Source organism: Pogoniulus pusillus, chromosome 18 (genome assembly GCF_015220805.1).
Source record: "Pogoniulus pusillus isolate bPogPus1 chromosome 18, bPogPus1.pri, whole genome shotgun sequence".
Lineage (NCBI taxonomy): Eukaryota > Metazoa > Chordata > Aves > Piciformes > Lybiidae > Pogoniulus > Pogoniulus pusillus.
The window spans coordinates 14,192,463-14,212,496 of NC_087281.1; the positions used below are offsets into that span (position 1 = coordinate 14,192,463).

At 42.3% G+C, this 20,034-nt stretch overlaps 2 protein-coding genes across 7 annotated transcripts; one reads left to right on the plus strand and one right to left on the minus strand.

Moving 5' to 3' along the window:
- Positions 1-13: 13 nt before the first annotated feature.
- Positions 14-6,425, minus strand: PSMB1 (proteasome 20S subunit beta 1). The gene is made up of 6 exons (XM_064158488.1): positions 6,266-6,425; positions 5,559-5,666; positions 4,829-4,910; positions 4,451-4,580; positions 1,902-2,008; positions 14-488 (listed from the first exon to the last, which is right to left on the minus strand). Exons 1-6 carry the CDS (start codon positions 6,364-6,366, stop codon positions 303-305), a joined length of 714 nt encoding a protein of 237 aa, XP_064014558.1. The 5' UTR covers positions 6,367-6,425; the 3' UTR covers positions 14-302.
- A 25-nt stretch (positions 6,426-6,450) lies between these two features.
- Positions 6,451-19,418, plus strand: TBP (TATA-box binding protein). Of its 6 annotated transcripts, none has more exons than XM_064158482.1 (8): positions 6,451-6,715; positions 9,432-9,668; positions 10,055-10,392; positions 11,708-11,795; positions 14,535-14,626; positions 16,613-16,780; positions 17,050-17,144; positions 18,239-19,418. In XM_064158482.1, the coding sequence occupies exons 2-8, from the start codon at positions 9,615-9,617 to the stop codon at positions 18,316-18,318; spliced, it is 915 nt and encodes a 304-aa protein (XP_064014552.1). In that variant the 5' UTR covers positions 6,451-6,715; positions 9,432-9,614; the 3' UTR covers positions 18,319-19,418. The 6 variants fall into 6 exon arrangements, with proteins under 6 accessions (XP_064014552.1, XP_064014553.1, XP_064014551.1 ...); XM_064158483.1 differs by having other exon boundaries at positions 6,451-6,593; XM_064158481.1 differs by lacking the exon at positions 6,451-6,715 and adding an exon at positions 7,364-7,447.
- The last annotated feature ends 616 nt before the right edge of the window (positions 19,419-20,034 follow it).

The window sequence follows — 20,034 nt, forward strand, 5'->3', positions numbered from 1 at the left end:
TCACAAAAGTCTCTGGGCCTAAGTTTTAATGAATTTAAACTTCCCCAAAGGGGATTAAACTGACACTGGAATGAGACTGATCAATAGATTACAATGAGACAAACGAAACAGTTGTAACTCTTAGCTGCTTCTTTACCATGAACTGCTCTGGTTTCTAAATAACCCACTATGATTTCTGACAAAGACAGAAAATATTCAGTATTACAATAGTTGGACTTCTTGAAAAAGATTTAATAAGACAAACATCTTCACAATACAGGTAAATTGTACATTATAGATTATGGGTTTGCAAGTGAACTGAATTAGTCTTTTCGTAATTGGACGCTTTCCTCTTTAATGCCATCTTTTGTGACAATGCAAATCTTAATTGCATCCCCAGTGTACACATCTCTCTCAGCAGCAGAAATAAAGACGTCTTTAACCAGCTGCAAAGCCTTTTCCAAGGTCAGAGGTACGTGTTCCACGTTCTGCATGTTCTTGAAGCCAATCTATGAAAAGATGAAGGTGTATTTTAAAGGCAGTATGATCTATCTAGCATGAAAGCTGTTTCAGTCTCTGAACTAGAATGAACAGATTTAGACAAAGTGGTCTTAGATTGGTCTTAGAAACCTAAAGCTGCCAAAAGTTATTCCTCTACACAGTTTACATCTGCATGGATCAGAACTTGCCGTTCTTAGGAATGTTATGAGCAGCAGATCCAGTACACAGCCTGCTGATTCAACATATAAAAGATCAAAATGAACATTCAGATGTGATACAGATCTGCAAAAAAAAATTCTCATTGGGTAGTATCAGAACTGTGCACATTTGTAGTGAGGAACATTTCTTTAAAAGCAAATGTTCTGAAACATAACTAGAATCCTAAAATAACAGCTTATATTGGAGCATAACAGGTCCTATTCAACAGTGCATTTTAGCTGATAAGCTTAAGTGTCTAGTCAAGTACTGTTAACAGGTGAGGGAGGGGAAGAGTCACTTAAACTCATAAGCAGTAAAAAGCTATTTATGAAAAAATTGTTTCTGCAGAAGGCTTTTTATTTGCTTCATATTTAGTTCAAAACTAACTCAAAGCTGGGAATTTGGAAGTTCTATAAACAAAAAAAAAGAAGGAAAGCTTTTATTCTTTCTCAGCTGCAAAGAACTAAGAGCTCTAATTGCTTTTATAAACACTAAAGCTCTGTTGACATCAGGCATAACTGACAAAACCAACACTCAGCTCAGAAAATAAGTAAAACATGCTTTAGTATTTCTCTCATAAATGAGTAAAATATGCTTTAGTATTTATCTCATAAATGAGTAAAACATGCTTTAGTATTTCTCTCAGTCAACAATTAACAGTTTCCACTAAATAAGAAAATACTCTTCATGTATTTTTAGACACATTAACTTGCCAGCAGTTCTATGCAAGAAAATGGTGTCCAAGTTGTTTGAAAGTCTTAAGTTTTGTACCAGCATATGTAAAGTAGTAATATGTACTATATATACTTACTAATTCTATCTTCTTACTTTAGCATTATTTTACGCCATGTAACAGGCACATTTTTGTTATCGGCCAGGGAAAAAACCCAAACAAACAACAGAAAAGCCTCAAACAGCTTCTACAGGGAATATAATTCCCCAATTCAAATATTGATCTCTATTTTAAACAGGCAGTCCACTGTTTGCAGCACACTAAAAATCGGAATAGATTCTAAAGCAAAACATTGATTTCTCCTGAGAAGGCAAAGCCATACAGTTCAGAAACTTATGGATTAACAGTCCTACACATAACGCATTTAAAACTTCTCTCAGAAGCAGTACTTCCCAGAAGTAAAATTGTATTTACTTTGAATGTCACAAATCTCTACTGAGAAAATGAGGGAGGATCCAAAGGAAAAAAAAAAGAGAGAGAACTGTTTTACCTGGTTATCAAGCAAGGGCTGCAACATGGCACTTGCTGATCCAGCTGCTTTGAAAGAATCTCTCTGGTATGAACCCACTGGATCAAAGCTATATACTGCTCCCTTCCCTGAAAAAGAAACCCAAATGTATTTAATCATAATCCAGAGTGATGTTCCATACTGGTAAGCATTTACATGAAACACCCTCCCCCCACCATAAGCAGTCTCTAGAGTACCACAGATCCCAGCAAACTTTCACCAAGTAACTGTAGCATGTTCAAATGATGCTTTGTAGAGTAGGCTCATTATGGTCGTGGTCTCGTACTATATGCAAGGTTACTTTCAATATTTAAGCTATAACTGTGCTCTTACAGATATTTTCTACTTGTCACAGGAAAAGTGCTGATGCAGAATAATGCAAGCAGGAGAATCCAAGCTGCGCCAGGGGAAATTTAGGCTCGAGGTGAGGAGAAAGTTCTTCACTGAGAGAGTCACTGGACACTGGAATGGGCTGCCTGGGAAGGTGGTGGAGTCGCCGTCCCTGGGGCTGTTCAAGGCAGGATTGGACGTGGCACTTGGTGCCATGGTCTAGCCTTAAGCTCTGTGGTAAAGGGTTGGACTTGATGATCTATGAGGTCTCTTCCAACCTTGGTGATACTGTGATACTATAACATGCTAGAGTACATCAAGAGCTTTGCTGGTGCTAAAGCTATCACAGAGAGGCAGTTCAGGCATTGTTCTTGAATTAGCTCCAGAAATCATGCTTGCATGCCTTTTCATCACCTTGTTCTGTTCTCTGACATGCTTCCTTCTGGAGTCAGGCCAGGCTGTATAAAGCTTGTTAGCTTGTGCCAACATCAGAGATGGAGACACACCATAGCTCTGAATCATGCAGATTTGATGAAGATACGCTAGTCAAAACACAGCACCTGGTAAAGCCCTGTTCAGACATGCTGCACTCAATTTAGTAAACTGGCCAGTGTACTTGTCAGCACAGCACAGGTAGCTGAACAGCTCTGATAAAGCCAGCACACATCAGGAAGTAATGCTAAATCACAACAAATTAAGCCCATGCATGCAAAACTGCACTCTGACTCTTAACTGCTATAGAAGCACCATAATCTGAGATTTAGCACTACGCAGGGCAGACTAATCCCTTTCCAGATTCCACATATCATAGACATGTCTTAACAAAACTGGGAAAGCAGTATAACTTAATGGCAACAACAAACTGTGGGGAATAAAAGGCCACTTCTGAGCTCTTGCTCAAAGACAGAGAACACAGTACCTCACAAACTCAAGTCCAGTAAGTACACAAAGGGCTGGACATCAAACTGCAGAAGTCATGACTTTCATTAGAGGTTATTTAACCCTTTAAAATATCACTGTAGAAACTTCTGGAGTAAATCTTCAAATTTAATAACCTCTACCACACTCAGAGGCCCAAGTGAAACATACACATTCCACTCCTTACATTTACATGTTAGTGGTATATAAAAGGATATACAGGTTAGGGGAAAACCTGCTGGAAAGCAGCTCTGGAAAAAGACTTGGGAATCCTGGTGGACAACAGTATGATCACAAGCCAACAAAGTGCTCTACTAGCCAAGAAGGCCAATGGCATCCTAGAGTGCATCAAGAAGAGTACATCAATCAGGTCAAGGGAGGAACCCTGCCTACTTTGCCCTGGTGAGGCCTCATTTGGAGCAGTGTGTCCAGTTCTGCCCCCCCCCCCCCCCAGTTCAAAAGCAACAGTCAACTGCTTGAGCGGGTAAGGCAGAGGGCTATAAAGATGATCAGGGAACTAGAATATATCTCTTACAAAGAAAGGTTGAGGGACTTGGAGGTTTTTAGTCTTGAGAGAAGACTGAGGGGACCTTACCAATGCTTATGAACACTTTAACTGTGGGTGTCAGGAGGATAGGGCCATTTTTTTCCAGTGGTGCCCAGTGATAGGACAAGAGATAACAGGCACACGCTTGAACACAGAAGTTCCATCTAAACATGAGGAGGAGTTTCTTCACTTTGAAGGTGGTGGAGCACTAGAATGGGGTGCCCACAGAGGTGGTAGTCACCATCTCTGAAGTCATTCAAAACCTACCTGGATGCCATCCTGTGCAACCTGCTCCAGGTGAACCTGTTCTGGCAGGGTATTTGGACTAGAAGATGTCTAGGGGCCCCTTCCAATCCCTATCATGCTATGATTCTGTGATCTCCTTTGAAGACATAATTAAGAAATGCAGCAAAGCTCTTATATAGTGTTCCAATCTCAAGTAATGAGATGTACATGATATGACAGATTTCACTTGTAACCAAGTTATAATATAGCTTTTAGACTTTCAGACCCCTAAAATTGGAAGATCAAGTTAGTTAGTAATGGTAAGTAGGAAACAAGTGAGATGCATACTATGAATGTGACCTGTGTGAGCACAGAAATGTCTACAGGCAGGTATAAGGAACAGGAACACAAGCTTTCTTGTTCCATCAGTACACTTGAGATGTAAGAGGACAGCTATTCACCCACAGACATTTAGCTACTCTCTTTTTCCCTTCTTTATCTGAAGTCTTACCTTCTTCATCAAGTCCACCAATGATGTTGTAAACATAGTAAGGAAAGAAACGCCGAGAATACAGAATTGTAGAGAGCATTGCTGCAATAGCCCCAGTAGTCATGGTCTTGTTATTGGAATGCTTGTACATCTGCAAGTGGAACAGCACATCCAAGAAGAAAATCATTGTGTTTTACACTTCTCCATTCTTTAAATTTGTGATGTCACACTTTGTAAGAACACACCATCAATTTCCTAATCGATTGCTTGATTTTTCACTAGCAACAGTTACATTACTAACACTTGAAGAAAACCAGTAAAAATTGTATTTGCAACATGTATTATTGGTCTCCAACATGATATTAAGAATCTAAGTTCTAAAGATAGTAAGATAGCTACCTTTAATCTTGCTTCAATAATTTTAGTAAGGGTAAGGCAGTCACCATGAAAACCAGTGCATCCAATGATCGTTTTCTCTGTTCTGTAAAGGTAAAATCAGAATTAGTATGAACTATGCCACTTTCTTACACAGCAGATTACAGAATCATAGAATCAACCAGGTTGGAAAAGACCTCCAAGATCATCCAGTCCAATGAATCACCCAGCCCTGTCCAATCAACTAGACCACGGCACTAAGTGCCTCATCCAGGCTTTGCCTGAACATCTCCAGGGATGGTGACTCCATCACCTCCCTGGGCAGCCCATTCCAATGCCAATCACTCTCTCTGACAAGAACTTCCTCCTATCATCCAGCCTAGACCTTTCCTGGTACAACTTGAGACTCTGTCCCCTTGTTCTGTTGCTGGTTGCCTGGCAGAAGAGGCCAACCCCAACCTGGCTACAGCCTCCCTTCAGGTAGTTGTAGACAGCAATGAGGTCACCTCTGAGACTCCTCTTCTCCAGACTAAACAATCCCAGCTGCCTCAGCCTCTCCTTATAGGTTTTGTGTTCCAGGCCTCTCACCAGCTTCATCACCCTTCTCCACATGACTCCAACAATCAATTTTGCTACTATCCTTTTCTCTGAGAATACTGCTTTAAGAAAGTGATGGATCATTCCACGTGTGTGACATACTCAGCAATACAAAATATCTTTCATCTGCTTCAATTCTTGTAAGATCCAGACTTACAGCTTGTAGCATTTTGGACTGTCTCGGCAGTGAATTTCATAACCTTCGCTCAGTCGTGTGTCAGAGGCAACGATAGAAAAGTCTTCTCCAGCAACTGCCAACACAGTCCTTCAAGAGAGAATTCATATAACCGTGACTTACAACACAGATATTTTCCCAGGCAACACAGCAGTCCTATATTCAGACTCACAACTCGTCAAGGGGCTTATACTCCTTTCTGTGTTTCCAACTATGCACATTCCTACACGTGACTTAAGCCTGGAGGAAGAAGATACTAGACATACTGAAAACATACTTGTAACAGTTAGGACAAGGCTGCTTTCAACCCAGTTACAGATTTAAAAGCTGGTGATATGCCCGTTACATGAGGTTCCTGATTTACTCTAAAGAAATAGCCTGTCAGCAATTGGAAGATACTCATTTTGTCCCACAGAAGTCCCGGGAATCCAAGTGCGCCAAAAGCGACATGGACATGCAAGAATACTCCCAAAAAGTTGCAAGTGCCTTCGGGGTGCTCGGTCCAAGGCAAAGTCGTGCCCAGGGCCTCGCTTTCCCCCGAGCTCCTCCGCTTTCTCTAGAAACAGGCGCTGGCAGGGGTAAACAAACTCTCCCAAGGGCCCGGAGGAGACAAGAGTAACACAATACCGAGCCCTACCACTGCCCTCCTCAGAGCCACGCACACCCCCACCACGCCTGCGCCTCCTCACCCTCCGTTAAAGGTGTAAGGCGAGAAGCGGTACTGCTTGGGCGCGCCGAACTCGTAGCCCATCTCTGGCCTGACGTCCACAAACCCAGCGGCAGACAACATCGCAGCGGCCCAGAGCAGTGCTGTCTCACGGCAAAATGGCGGCACCGGAGCCGGAAGTGACGACTCACCGCTCTAGGAGGGAGCAGCCTCCTCTTGTCTGCTCTGGAGGACCTCGAGCCCTGCGTGGGCGGGCGCCGGATCGGTTGGGCCCCGCGCGGGCGGGTGCGCAGCGTCCACCGGCACTCTGCCCTCCCGTGCTCCCCGGTGGTGGGCCCGCCATGGGCTCGGTGAGTGCCTGTCCCCCGCGGCCTTTCTCAGCCTGAGCATGGAAAGTCCCACCGCTGTCAGCGCCCCTGTGTTCTGAGTGCCTGGTCGAGGAAGCAAGCAGGTTGATGGCAGCTGTGGTGAGGTGATCTAATGGTCCCTTGTGCTTGGGCAGATGAAGAGCAGGGTGACTCCTGCTCTGGAGAAGCAGAGGATACCTTGAGAAGCACTGTAGCGTAAGGGTCAGAGCACACAGGGTCCCTGAGTTGAGTCATGGGGTGTGACGCACCGCAGCTAGAGCAGAAATCGGGAACGACTGGTGCAGCATGGCAAAGATGCCATGGGAGAAGAGTGCGGGAACAGGGGGATGTAGAGAACATGTCCCTCTAGAAGGGAAGAGTGCCCTTCTATTCTGGGAGAACCAGAGTACCTCCTTTCTGAGTAGGACGGGCTGAGAGAGCTGGGGGTGTTCCGGCCTGGAGAAGGCTCTTCGGGGACCCTATAGTGGCCTTCCGGTACTTCAAGGGAGCCTACAGAAAGATGAGGAGCGTTTTGTTAGGGTCTACATAGGATGAAAGGCAATGGTTTGAGAGGGCAGACTTGAGTGGGAAATTCTTTGCTGTTAAGGGCGGTGAGACACTGACAGGTTACCCAGAGAAGTGACGGATGTCCCCATGAAGTGTTCAGACAGGTTGCATGGGGCTTTGAGAAACCAATTGTGGCAGAAGGCAGGAACTAGGCGATCTTTAAGGCCTCCTCAAACAAACCAGTCTACGATTCCAGGAACCATTGCTGAAATCCATGTGTGGGAGCTGTGCAGAGTGAACCCCGTGGCGGTAGCCCTGCAGGTTGTGCGACTTTGCGGCAATGAGCAAAGGTATTGTGATTTGTACAGCCAGGAAACATGGAGCAACCTTCCAGCACAGGAACCCGTGGCTAGGCCTGACACAGGCGTCCCGCGTACTGCCGCGGAGCACTGTTATTGGGCACCCCTGGCCGCCGAGGCAGGGTGCCGGCCCGGGGACGTGCGGGCTCCGCTCCAGCGGTCGCCTCTCTCCTCGCCACCACCGAAGATGGCCGCGGGGCAGGCGGCGCGCGCGGAGCGGCAGTGGCGTCACAGGGATGCGCCGGCGGCGCGGGCGCAGCCTGTCTCCCGCGGGCGCCGTGAGGCGGTGGGGTGGCGCCGGGAGCCGAGGTACTGTCCGCGCCGCGCCCGCCTTGCTCCCGCTCCGCCGCTCGGGGAGGGGGCCAGGGTTGCTAGCACCGATGGGGCCGCGCTGGCGCGGCCCAGGGCTGGAGGATGGGGGCGGTGCGCGGGGCCGAGCTCGCTCCGCGCCTTCTCGTAGCCTAGGGCCCCCCGGGCCGGCCTGAGCCGCGGAGGACGGTGCGGGAAGGGGGAAGGGGACCCAGCGGTGAGGAGGCGGCGGCGGCAGGGCCCCCCTCGCGAGGGTGCGGCGCATCTCGGGGGCGAGCGGCAGGCGTTGGTATGGAGGGCGGCATGGCCGCAGGCGCTGCGTGGTCACCCTTTCTGCCTGTGTGGTCGCGGGTGGGGTGCAGTGGCAGTGGCGCGGCCCTACCGGCGGCAGCAGCTGAGGGCTTCTGGGACCGGTCTTTGGGCGGGTGAGCGGCCTGGACGGCGCAGGTCTCTTCACGCCGGAGCTGGCGGTGTGTTGGGGAGCGAACCTAAAAGGGGGCTCGGAGTCTTCTCTGGGATGTGTCTTTTGGCCGTGGACGCTTCTCTCGACAAAAGCGTTCTCCAGCGTTTGTAGGGGAGAATGTTTCTCTGCGTAGGTGGTGTCCTAACTGCAGGTTCTAGCATGCCTGGTATCTAGGCTTTTTACTAAATATCTGGGCTGCCGAGGAGTTAACTTTCGTTTCTTCTAGGGTAATGTTTAGGCTTCTGATAGACTCCTGTCTTCAGGTTGTAAAACCTGGATGCTCTGCTTGATCCCCTTGGTGAGGATAAAGAAGATAATATCTTATGAGGAAAAAGAGTAATGCCCTTTCAGCTGCAGTATAAACAGTAACGCAATTCTGAGCTCTCATACCTTAAAGGGCGGGGGGGGGAAGGAAGAAGAAAAAAAAATACTGAATAGGCATTCTTCAGATGTTGAGGTGATCTACCTCTTGCCCTTGAGTATTTCTGGGCAATAGGTAGCCAGTTAAGAAAATTAAATTAATGGAAAAAAAATTGTCAGGATGTAACATTTAAAATTCCTACATGTGTTGTTTATTTCCATAACACAGCAACAGAGGTAGGTTTAAACATTGTGCATACTTTTCACTTGTGTACCCGAAATTGGCTTTGATATATTTCACAGGAAGAGCATGCATGCTATTTGAAATAGCTTAGTGCTTTATTTGCATGGAATCAAGTGGAAGAGGATTTCCTAGTTTTGATTTGACCAACAGTACTTTTATGATAGAAGAAAAAAAAAAACATTTTTGGAAGAACCAAGCCTTGAAAGTGCTAAAAAGTTACTGACAAATAATGTGTCAGTAAGCCTGTGAGTTAGTAGTCAGGGGAGTTAAATTTTCAAAAATCAGTGTTTTTGCAGCTGAAGCAAAGCTTGGAGTAGATTGAGCATTAACAGCTTAAATTGTTGGTGCAGGAGCATTCAGTTAGATAGAAGCCTGCTCATGTGAGTCACGTTATCTGCCAGGGACTTCAACAGAAGTATGTTGTAAAACTTCCATAGAATGTGTCCAAAAAAGGTGATTTTTATGGGTTGTGTACATCTATGAATGTTGTTATATGTATTCATATGTGGCTGTCTCTTATCTAACTGGGCAGATGATAGGTTTGCTTTTGCCTTTCTGTTTAGATACTATTCTTAAAATACTACTTCTTCTCTTTTCAGGCTTTGATTAGTATTTTAGACACCTAGCACACGTTTCTCTGGAGCTGATGTTTTGCTAACACTTTCAGCTTGGCCTAAAAAGCTGCTTTGCTGCAATGTTTTAAAGGGTTCAAACCCTCTAGGTTTTGAAGTTAGTTAATTGAAAGAAATACTTCTGACCTCACCAAAGAAATAACTGGAATCATGGATCAGAACAACAGCTTGCCACCGTACGCTCAAGGATTAGCCTCCCCTCAGGTAAGAACAGGATAATACACAACTATCATCTGGGTTTCTTTGTGAAAATGTTTTCCATTTCTTGCATATAACTTCAGGTTTTCTGTTTGATCTGCAAAATTCTGCTAGGTATTGAATAATGGTAGTATAAAGCAGAATTTTAAACCCGCCAACATGTATAGCCAGAGGTATAAGAAACATGCATATTTGATTCTTTTAAGTTGAAACAAGACTGACAAGTTAGAAATATTAATCTTGGTGGTTGCTCTTTAACATCCATAATGAACCTTTGCAGTGCTATGAATGCATTTGGTATGATGGGTATTGATGCATTTTTTGACTTCTCCTGAAACTTTCTGTTAAAATGGAGTCAAACAGATTTTGTGGTTTCTGCTTCATGCTTATAGGGTGCGATGACTCCAGGAATTCCAATTTTTAGCCCAATGATGCCATACGGCACAGGACTGACACCACAGCCTGTCCAGAGTACCAACAGTCTGTCTATCCTAGAGGAACAGCAGCGGCAGCAGCAGCAGCAGCAACAACAAGCAGCACAGCAATCCACATCACAGCAAGCAACACAGGGAACATCTGGTCAAACACCCCAGCTCTTTCACTCACAGACTCTTACCACAGCCCCTTTACCAGGAACCACACCTCTCTACCCCTCTCCAATGACTCCAATGACTCCAATAACTCCTGCAACACCAGCATCTGAGAGCTCTGGAATAGTACCACAGCTACAGTGAGTGTGCTGTGTGTTAGTGCAGTATGTCCTTTCTCAAACAGTCCTTTAAAGATGTGGAACCAAAGCTGCATTAAGAATTGGGTATTGCATTTTTGTGGGAAGGAAGGTCATGACAATTTATGGGTCTCTAATGATATGAGTACTTTTCACTTGTATTTTTAGTTTAGCTTTGTTACCACTTAATATAAGCAGCTTTTTGGTGATTTGTCAAACATATATCTTTTAAGCATAAAAATGGAGGATGTCATATATATCTTCATTTAGCAGCTCTGCAACATTTAACTGTGGACTTTATAGCTAAAGCATGATGAACTTCTAAAGTAGTTTTGAAATACCAGATTACCAACTTGGATATATATACCTGGAAACATTCTTATTTATAATTGTCTGGATATTTGTGACCTGTTCACAGAATGTAGGTCTACTTTGCAAACTTCATTGTGTATAGAACTTTGTTAGTGAAATATTAAAGTAGAATACAGCTGAAAGAAAATCAGAAGGGTGGAGGTGAAGAAACTAGTGGCTAGTGTAGGAGCTAGAGCTGAGCTGTACTTAATATTCCACATTATTTTTTCTTGTTCATGTTCATGGCCACAGCTGAGTTTGTAGTAAAGGGACAACATCTAGAACTAGTTTTAGGTTTAGGTATGAAAACATTTTTGCTGAACTTTACTTTTAAAGAGACTTGCAGTAATTTATGTAAGGCTTAAAGAGATTACATGATTTTTGCACTGAAAGAGTACTTCTTTTTTGCCTTGCTGAGGACCTTTAGATTTCAGAGTTTTCCCAGGAAAAAAAAGTTTCTAGGGAAATTCTACATCTAAGAGCTTCTTTTAAACTTTCTAGAAATGTGCTATCTTACTGTCTGGCAATGGATTTACCTCCTGGTTCGTTCCCACTCTAGTCCTCCTTCAGGGGCCTACCATAGAGAATTTCAGGCAGTACTATGACAATCTTACTTTCTCCTGGTTGCAGTAGCTTCCATGATAGTGGTAGGGGCTTTTGCCATCAGAATTTTTTCCTCCAAACTGAAATAGCAATTCTTAATCAGAAGACACTTTTCATAATAGCTGGCAGGTAAAGAGGAATCAGCAATTTGGCCATAGGAGCTACTGCCCTACAGAAGTAGGCTTCTGATCTGAAACACTACTTGGGACTCCTGTCAGGAGAAAAAAAATGTCATTTAAATTCACTTTAAGAAACACTTTTTTATTATTAATAAAATAGTAAAAAATTAAGCTGGGTTAAAAATGAATGAGACATACAAGTTCTTTATTTGTCTTTTTAATACATTTCTTTGAAATGTCTTCAGGAATATTGTATCCACGGTGAATCTTGGTTGCAAGCTTGACCTGAAAACCATTGCGCTTCGTGCTCGAAATGCTGAATATAATCCCAAGGTAAGAGAAATGTATTAGAGCTCATCTTGTAACAGACAATGGCAAAGGCACAGGTTGTGGGTGTAGTTTGCTCTAACAGATTGAAAAACCTTCTGCTATAAATGCAGTTTTATACTATAGTTAAAAAGTAACTTTAATAGACTTAGTTTATTAAACTATTTTATACTACATATAGTTAAAAAATATACACTATATATGTAACTCTATATAAAGTTAAAAAATAACTTTAAGAAACTCAGAATATTCTGTCAAATTAGTAAAAGGCTTTTTTTTTAATGCTGATGTAGTTGTGTTTTACACCAGGTTGTAATTTGGTAGATTTAGGAAGAACCTAACCCCCAGGGAGGTGGTGGAGTCGCCATCCCTGGAGCTCTTCAAGAAGAGACTTGATGAGGCACTTAGTGCCATGGTCCAGTTGACTGGATATGGCTGGGGGATAGGTTGGACTGGATGATCTTGGAGGTCTCTTCCAACCTGTTTGATTCTATGATTCCTATGATTCTTTTAATGATTCCTAACAGCGTAAGCCACTGGCCAAGTTTTCCATTGTAGAGGTGGCCTCTGCTACTGTTCGTATGGGTGTGCTCATAGTGCTCTGAAAGTTCCTTTTGCCTATTACTGTGAAATGATGAGGTCTTGTTCTTGTATCTCCCAAAAAAGAGAAAGGAAGGAATAATTCAACTCCTGGGCTTCTGCCAGAGCCACACTTGTTCTGTATACAAAATGGCTTCCTCCACCTGGCTGCTCCCCTAAAATTCTGGTGGTTGCAGCACAGTAGCTTGTTTTTACCGTCTTGCTTTGTCTCTGAGCTCTGTTCCTTCATGTCGTCTCTCAGTACTCCTGTTATCTCCTTGCTTCCAGTGACTAGGTTTGGTGTCAGCAAAATGGAAGTGATTTATTTTTTCTTTTTGCATGTCAAGTTCACAGTTGCCAGGCGTTTCTGTACAGCAATCTATTAAACCATGGAATTCTTTTAGCTCAGGACCTGGAGCATCCAATCAGGAAAATTATATTGCTTCATTTTTCTTTCAGGTTGTTTATCTTGGATATAATATCTTTGCAACTATGGTAGTTGGATAGTATTTCTCGTAAAGGTTTAAATGGTGTGTAGTTGAACTGACCTGGGAAGGCTACATTTTTCCTGGGTATGGAAAACCCAAAAGGTTTCACCTGGGTTGTTTATTTTGGTATTTGGGATTTTGTGGCAGTTTACTTGAACTCTGATCTCAGATGAAAGCACACATGCAGGCATATGAGATAAGTAAGTGCTGGTCTCTTTTGTATCAGTGATGTTGTTACATATGCATAAGATATTAATGCACCAAAAATTTAAGCGTGCCATGATGACTCTTAAAGTAGGGTAGGTGGCTGTGTAAAACTTGCAGGCTAGAATAATCAATATAAAATGCTTGTTTGCTGCAGCAGAGAGAAAGAAGGGTTATGTAACACACTCCTGACTTTTAGTCAGTACATTCATCTAGCAAAGAAAGATGTTGGTTGGCTGTATTATTTAAGCCATATTTTGACAAATGTGCTATTAGGTAACTCACGCTACTGCCTTTGTTATGTCAGCAGAACTGTCTTTGAGACTGTGTGGTGAGGTACCCCAAGTTAAACAAAACAGGCAAATGGGATTTTGTGTTTTTTGGTATGTCCACTTCAGTTTCCAGTATCTCTTGCTTCAAAGAGTTTGAAGAATATTTTGAAATGCAGCCAGAGATGTTGCAGTACTTAAAATAAAATGCCAGAGCTAACCAGGCTGCTCTGTTCTACTGTGGTGATTGAGGTGATTTCTGTTTACACAGACTTTGATCTCTAGCTGTTTGCTAGACACAGAAACAAAATAGATCATGAAATTTTCACCCTGGTTATACCAGATTAAATTTCAAGATGTATTAAAGAATTACCTTTTAAATTGTATCTTTTTTGCTGTGTTTCAAGTGTGTTGTTTACATGTTGCACATGCAATAATGAGATGAACTTAGGAAAATAGGAAAATATTAGTAAATGTCCTTCCTGACGCTATGTGTTGCGATGGTTTGGGTGTTACCTGCCCCCCCACACTTAAGAAAATCACCCAGACTAGACTCAGCAGAGCTGGAAATTATTATGGAGCTTTATATTTACAGCTTAGCACAATATACAACCAGGTATTTACGATATATACAGCTATAGACAGAAATAGACAAGTTAAAAGGTAATACAGAAACACAACAGCCCTCCCAGAAATCAGAGTCCCCAGGAGGGGCTCTCAACCATCCTTTCACCCCCTTTCCTCCCCTCTACCTTATCCCAGACTTTTCCTTACATTCAAGGTGAGTTTGGAGAATCAGCAAGGGGGGTTAGGAAGCAGAAGGATTAGTTACACAGACAGCAGGTTAGGGAGAGAAAGGAGGCAGCCAATGCCAGAGAGCAACTGTGTTATCTAAGTTTGTGTACTTGTTTTTATACATCACAGCAAGCCTATGAGTGCAGTAGACATCACCATTGTTTCCTTTTCACAGCCTATAATCTAATTATTCTCACCAAGACATTCCAATTAGCTTAAAAGTAGCACAGCTGTGTATTTTGAATTTTAACCATTTAAACATTTCAGGTAAAGTGAATGATCCATAAGGATGTTTGAACTTAGTATTTCTTTGCAGTACAGTGTAACTTATTACTTAGAATATGCAAATTAGGTTTTAATGTCATTATTACAGCACTGTATAACTAATAAACTCAACACTCCCATTTCAGCGTTTTGCTGCTGTTATTATGAGAATAAGAGAACCACGTACTACCGCACTTATATTCAGCTCTGGAAAAATGGTGTGCACAGGAGCAAAAAGGTATGTACAGGCATTACAAGCAAACTAATTCAGGCTGTCTTTTCTCTTGCACCATGATGCTTTAGAAGTACTATTACTTGTATACAGTGTTTGTATATATACAGCAAAGAGGTATAAGTAAGTTGTTTCCCAGTGTGGTGGTTTGGCTGTAACCCACCCCCACACACTTTAGAAATTGCCCCAGCTAACTCAGATGGACTCTGGGAATATAAATGGAAGTATTTATTTACAGCAGCACAATATACAGGCAGATATTTACAATATATACAGTTATATACAGAAATATACAAAGGAAAAGTAATACAGAAGCACAACTCCCCTCCCAGAAACCCGAGTCCCCAGGAGGGGTTCTCAACCACCCCAGCCCCTCTCAACCTTACCCCAATCTTGAGAAAGAATAGAGGTGCAGCCAAGAGGTTAAGGAGCAAGGTTAGTGGCAGTGAGGTTAAGGAGATATGGCTCAGTCTGAAGGCAAAAGCAGAGTGAGAGCAAAATGGAGAATGTTATCTAATGTTTACTTCTTGTTCCCACAGTTCTCAGCGGGACTGTGAGAGAAGAGACACAGCCATGTTTTCCTTTCGTAGCCAATTATCTACTCTCTCTCACCAAAACATTCTAGCCTGCTTCAAACTAGCACACCCAGTTATTTCAAATAGAACTGATAAACATTTCTGCAAGGTGTACTTTCATGACTGAAAGGACTTCCCTATACAAAGAGAAATGGAGAAGGCTTAGGAGTGATCTCATTGCTGTCTACAACTACCTGAAGGGAAGCTGTAGCCAGGTCTCTTCTCCCAGACAACCAGCAACAGAACAAGGGGACACAGTCTCAAGTGCCTAGGGAGGTATAGGCTGAATGTTAGGAGGAAGTTCTTCAGAGAGAGTGATTGGCAGTGGAATGGGCTGCCCAGGGAGGTGGTGGAGTCACTGTCCCTGGAGGTGTTAAAAAAAAACCTGGCTGAGGCACATAGTGCCATGGTCTAGTTGATTGGATAGGGCTGGGTGCTAGGTTGGACTGAATGAGCTTGCAGGTCTCTTCAAACCTGTTTGATTCTATGATTCTGTTTCTGAAGTTTTTTCATACAGTTTGATTAATTGTTTTTCAAGATTATTACAATCATATTTTTGGCTTTGCCAGTATCTGGTTTTCTTTCTAATAATTAAAAAAAAAAAAAAAAAACTACTATGCACTGGAACTGTTTAACTTGTGGGGGCAGTGGTAGAGGAAGAGGGATTTTATATATTCATCACAGGTTGAGAGTCTCAAGGCTCTGGTCCCTACAGTCTGATGAGCTCTTAACATGATCATAGGAGCAGAAGAACTGAAAATGAAACATAAGCTCAACACCAGTGGGTAGGAGAGAAATTCTGTTCTGGTCTGTTAGGAAACCAAAAGTAATAAGCTAATAAACAGATGAATGAATGGAGGTGTACAGGAAGTACATTCTCTGCCTGGTGACACTTTAAGTTGTCTTGGCATTAAGAGCAACCACTGCTATTCACAAAACTGAACCATACTGAGTTTTGCAGCAGCACATAAGACTGTTATGTCAAACTCAGGCTTGAGTGTCTGGAATGATTTGGGCGGATAATTTTGGCAGTTGATGGATTTTTAATGTTTTTTTTTTTTAAATACACATTTTCTAGCAGCAGTAGTTCAAAGTTGTTCTACACTTGACAACATAACAGTTTTCGTGTCCCGTTAGAAGGACATGGGTCAGTGTTTCAAGAGTGTGAAATATGTGGATTTATAATTTCCTGTTTCCTGTCTCTTGAAGAGCAAGTACAACCTTAATGGTGTCCAGGATCCTAGTAATACAAACCAGTGCTAGTTATTAATTTTGCATGCAGAAATTTTGCATGTGAGCTTCTCCTCTCCCTCAACACAGATGTTCTTTTACCAGTTTCATATTTCTGGCTTAATACTATTTGCTTCAAGTAATAGTTATCTGAGGAAATAATACAGATATCCTTTTCTCGTTTCAGTGAGGAACAATCCCGTCTGGCAGCAAGGAAGTATGCAAGAGTTGTTCAGAAACTGGGCTTTCCTGCAAAATTTTTGGATTTTAAAATCCAGAACATGGTGGGCAGCTGTGATGTGAAATTTCCCATTAGATTAGAAGGATTGGTACTCACACACCAGCAGTTCAGCAGGTAAAAAAACCTCAAGTGCTTGCCTATGTATGCATATTGAGTAGTTTATTAGAAAGTAACATCTGCTTAGGTAATTCCTTTGCACCAGAGGGAAACCTGCATCTGCTCCATCGTTGCTCTGCCTCACATGAAACTCAGGTTTGCCCAGTGTGATCTTTGCTAGTCCTTCTGAACTTCGAAGTTTACATCTGTTGTACCTTCCTGCAGTCAAAAGACTGGAACAGGTGTCTACAAGCACATTTAACCACTGTCACTCTTTTCTTCTACAGCTATGAGCCAGAATTGTTTCCTGGCTTAATCTACAGAATGATCAAGCCAAGAATTGTTCTGCTTATTTTTGTGTCTGGAAAAGTCGTTTTAACTGGTAAGTGAAGATGGCATCTTACTCCCATAGGTTAGATTTATATGGCATTACAGAGAACCATGTAAACTGCTTGATCCTTTAGAGTTGGGGCTGTTCAGTCTGGAGAAGAGCAGGCTCTGAGGTGACCTTATTGTGGCCTTCCATTATCTGAAGGGGGCCTACAAAAAAGCTGGGGAGGGACTTCTTAGGATATCAGGGAGTGACAGGACTAAGGGGAATGGAGTGAAGCTGGAGACGGTAGGTTCAGACTACACACAAGGAGGAAGTTCTTCAGTATGAGAGTGGTGAGAGCCTGGAATGAGTTGCCCAGGGCATGGCAGGGGAGCTGGAACTAGATTATCCTTGTGGTCCCCTTCCAACCCTGACTGATTCTATGAGATAAACACTGAGAATAGATAGTACAGTATTCTGTGGGGATGGGAAAGCACAAAGGAAACCACTTTTAGGTAAATCCATATAAGCAATGGTCATGAAACCTAATCAACTTTGCAGGTGCCCAAAAGGCTGTAAGAGCACAGGTAATATTTCTGTCAAAATCTGCCTCTCTTTCTGTGTGCTAGGTATGAGTGACTCTGCTAACTCTTCTTTGATAGCTTGGTTTGGAGGCTGCTGCCATTCTCCTTTCATACAGCAGCCAAAGAAAGGTTTCCCTCTTCCTATGGAGAGAAAAAAAAACTCCAAAACTCTCATATAAAATGTGTGTGTCCCTGCAGTATGGCAAGTGGCAGGCCGCTGTGGCAGTCTTCATTGCTAGACCTTCTTTGCTCAGATATTTAAACTCAAAAAAAACCCCTCCACCAGTCAGGCTTTTCTGCAGAAATCCTATGGGGCTGTGCTTGGCAGTTGGGTCTCCTGCAGGAATTATGTATAGACAAATCCCATTTGTGAGTATAGCTTAAACATGGAAATGCTAATGAAAGTTGTGCCAGTTGCCAGAATGAACAGGTGTTGAACACTCTCTGTGGAATGTCTATTTTTAAAAAAAGGGGAAAAAACTCTAGATGCACAGGTTTTATATAGACTCACATGCAAATCTGAAAGCTATGAGTGCTGGAGAAAGATAAAAATGAAGTTAATTGCCTCTCTCTTTCTAGGTGCTAAAGTACGAGCAGAAATCTATGAAGCGTTTGAAAACATCTATCCTATTTTAAAGGGATTCCGAAAGACAACGTAACAGCTTCCACATTTCTCAGAGAAAACAGGGGTATGTTTTACAAGGTATTGCTTATGGCACAGCATGAACATGAGACTGACTTCCAGTGAAACTGCAACACCAGAACTTGGACTATTTCCCAGTTAGTGCCTACTTTCCCTGACGCTCAAGGGGAACTGTATTCTTGATTATGTCTACTGAGTTACTGTGAGTTGCTTTACTGGGCTGTTCCTGGAGCAGTCCCTCCAAGTTTTATTTATATTCTAGCTTTTAAATAGTTTTAATGCCAGTTCTATTAATAGAAAAAAAAATCCTTAAGTTGGTTTAAAAGGCAAATGAAACTGTCATTCAGTGTATAAACCACTTAAATTGCCATGTATATATGTTTTAACTTCCTTCCATAAGACCATGGATTTTATAATTTTCAGAACGTAAGCTTTTAAATTTTTTCCATTTTAAATTTCTTTGGTGCCAGACACATTCCCTCTTTCCAGTATTAAGCAAGACAGAATAAATTTATTAATAAAATGGCTCACTGTATATATATATATATATAATATATACCTTCCCTCTCTTGCCTCCTTCAGCTCCACGTGTACAATAAACCCTGTTTATACAATTATGGGAACTGTCTTAATGAACTGTAAAATTATCCAGCTGCTAGGCTGAAATGCAGTGAAAAGGTTTCTTCTGACAATTTACTCTGGGTTTTTCAATAGCCTGTGCACTACTGGAAATAAGTGACTTGTTATTGTGAGATAATCTTAACACCATGGCATGCTTACTAGCAGTCATGTCCTTGGCAAGATCTATCTCTAGTACATTAAAACAATAGGATTAAGTTAATGTTCAAGTATGTATCGCCTTATGTTTGACATAAGGGATTGATGAAAGTCTTAAACAGCTACACTTCACTGAATTGCAACAGAAGATCTCAGCTTAGCTTCCAGAATTTATTTGAATTACTATTTTGTATTTTACCAGCTCTGACAGTCTCACTATATTAGTGTTCCTGTAAACCATCAAAGTTCTCCCGACTCAAGTCAGCGTGTACATAGTCTTCCCTATGCTTGAAGCTTAATGGGCTGAGAACTGAAAATAAATTTTTTTCCTCCAGTCAATTTCCAGTAATAGTAACCTCCTTTCTGTAACTTGCACATTCTTTCAAACAGCTTTTATCTGACACTAACCCAAATGTAGCTATGGTCTGTTTACTAAATTAGTGTTCCATTCCACACAAAATGTTTTGGCTGGCTTTGCTACCGCTCTATTTGCAAATCCTTAGCAGTCTTAATCCTTCAGTCTTCTTCAGTCCCCCCCAGAGTGGCATAGACTGGTGGTTCTCCAGGTATTTTAATAATTGGTTTAATGGATCTTACCTGAAAGCTGCAGTTTAATAATGTAGCTTTGCCAGAACAAGTTCAAGGTACCCAAATACTGCACTGCCTTCAGGGCCACACCGCTCTCTGCTGTGAGCTAATGAATGTAACTGTGTGACAGTCCATGCTTTTGCAAAACACTGAAGTATTGCAAACTTACTTACCTGCATAACTCAACTCTGCAGAAGCACTTGGAGGCTTAACTGTGGGATGATTTCAATAAAATCAGTCAAGCACTACTATAGTGACCTAAGATGCTGTTCGTTGTTCCAGGACATGTACCAAGACTTAAAATTACCCTTTAGAAATTAAGATCTGTGATGACAGCTTTTCTGTAAAGCATTCCCCACTTCCCTCA

Coding starts and splice junctions, on each gene's coding strand:
- PSMB1 (XM_064158488.1), bottom strand. CDS start 6,366: ATGTTGTCTGCCGCTGGGTTTGTGGACGTCAGGCCAGAGATGGGCTAC. Junction 4,581..4,828: donor TTATTGAAGCAAGATTAAAG/GTAGCTATCTTA, acceptor TTCCACTTGCAG/ATGTACAAGCATTCCAATAA. Junction 489..1,901: donor AGCCCTTGCTTGATAACCAG/GTAAAACAGTTC, acceptor ATCTTTTCATAG/ATTGGCTTCAAGAACATGCA.
- TBP (XM_064158482.1), top strand. CDS start 9,615: ATGGATCAGAACAACAGCTTGCCACCGTACGCTCAAGGATTAGCCTCC. Junction 10,393..11,707: donor GGAATAGTACCACAGCTACA/GTGAGTGTGCTG, acceptor AAATGTCTTCAG/GAATATTGTATCCACGGTGA. Junction 16,781..17,049: donor ACACACCAGCAGTTCAGCAG/GTAAAAAAACCT, acceptor TTTCTTCTACAG/CTATGAGCCAGAATTGTTTC.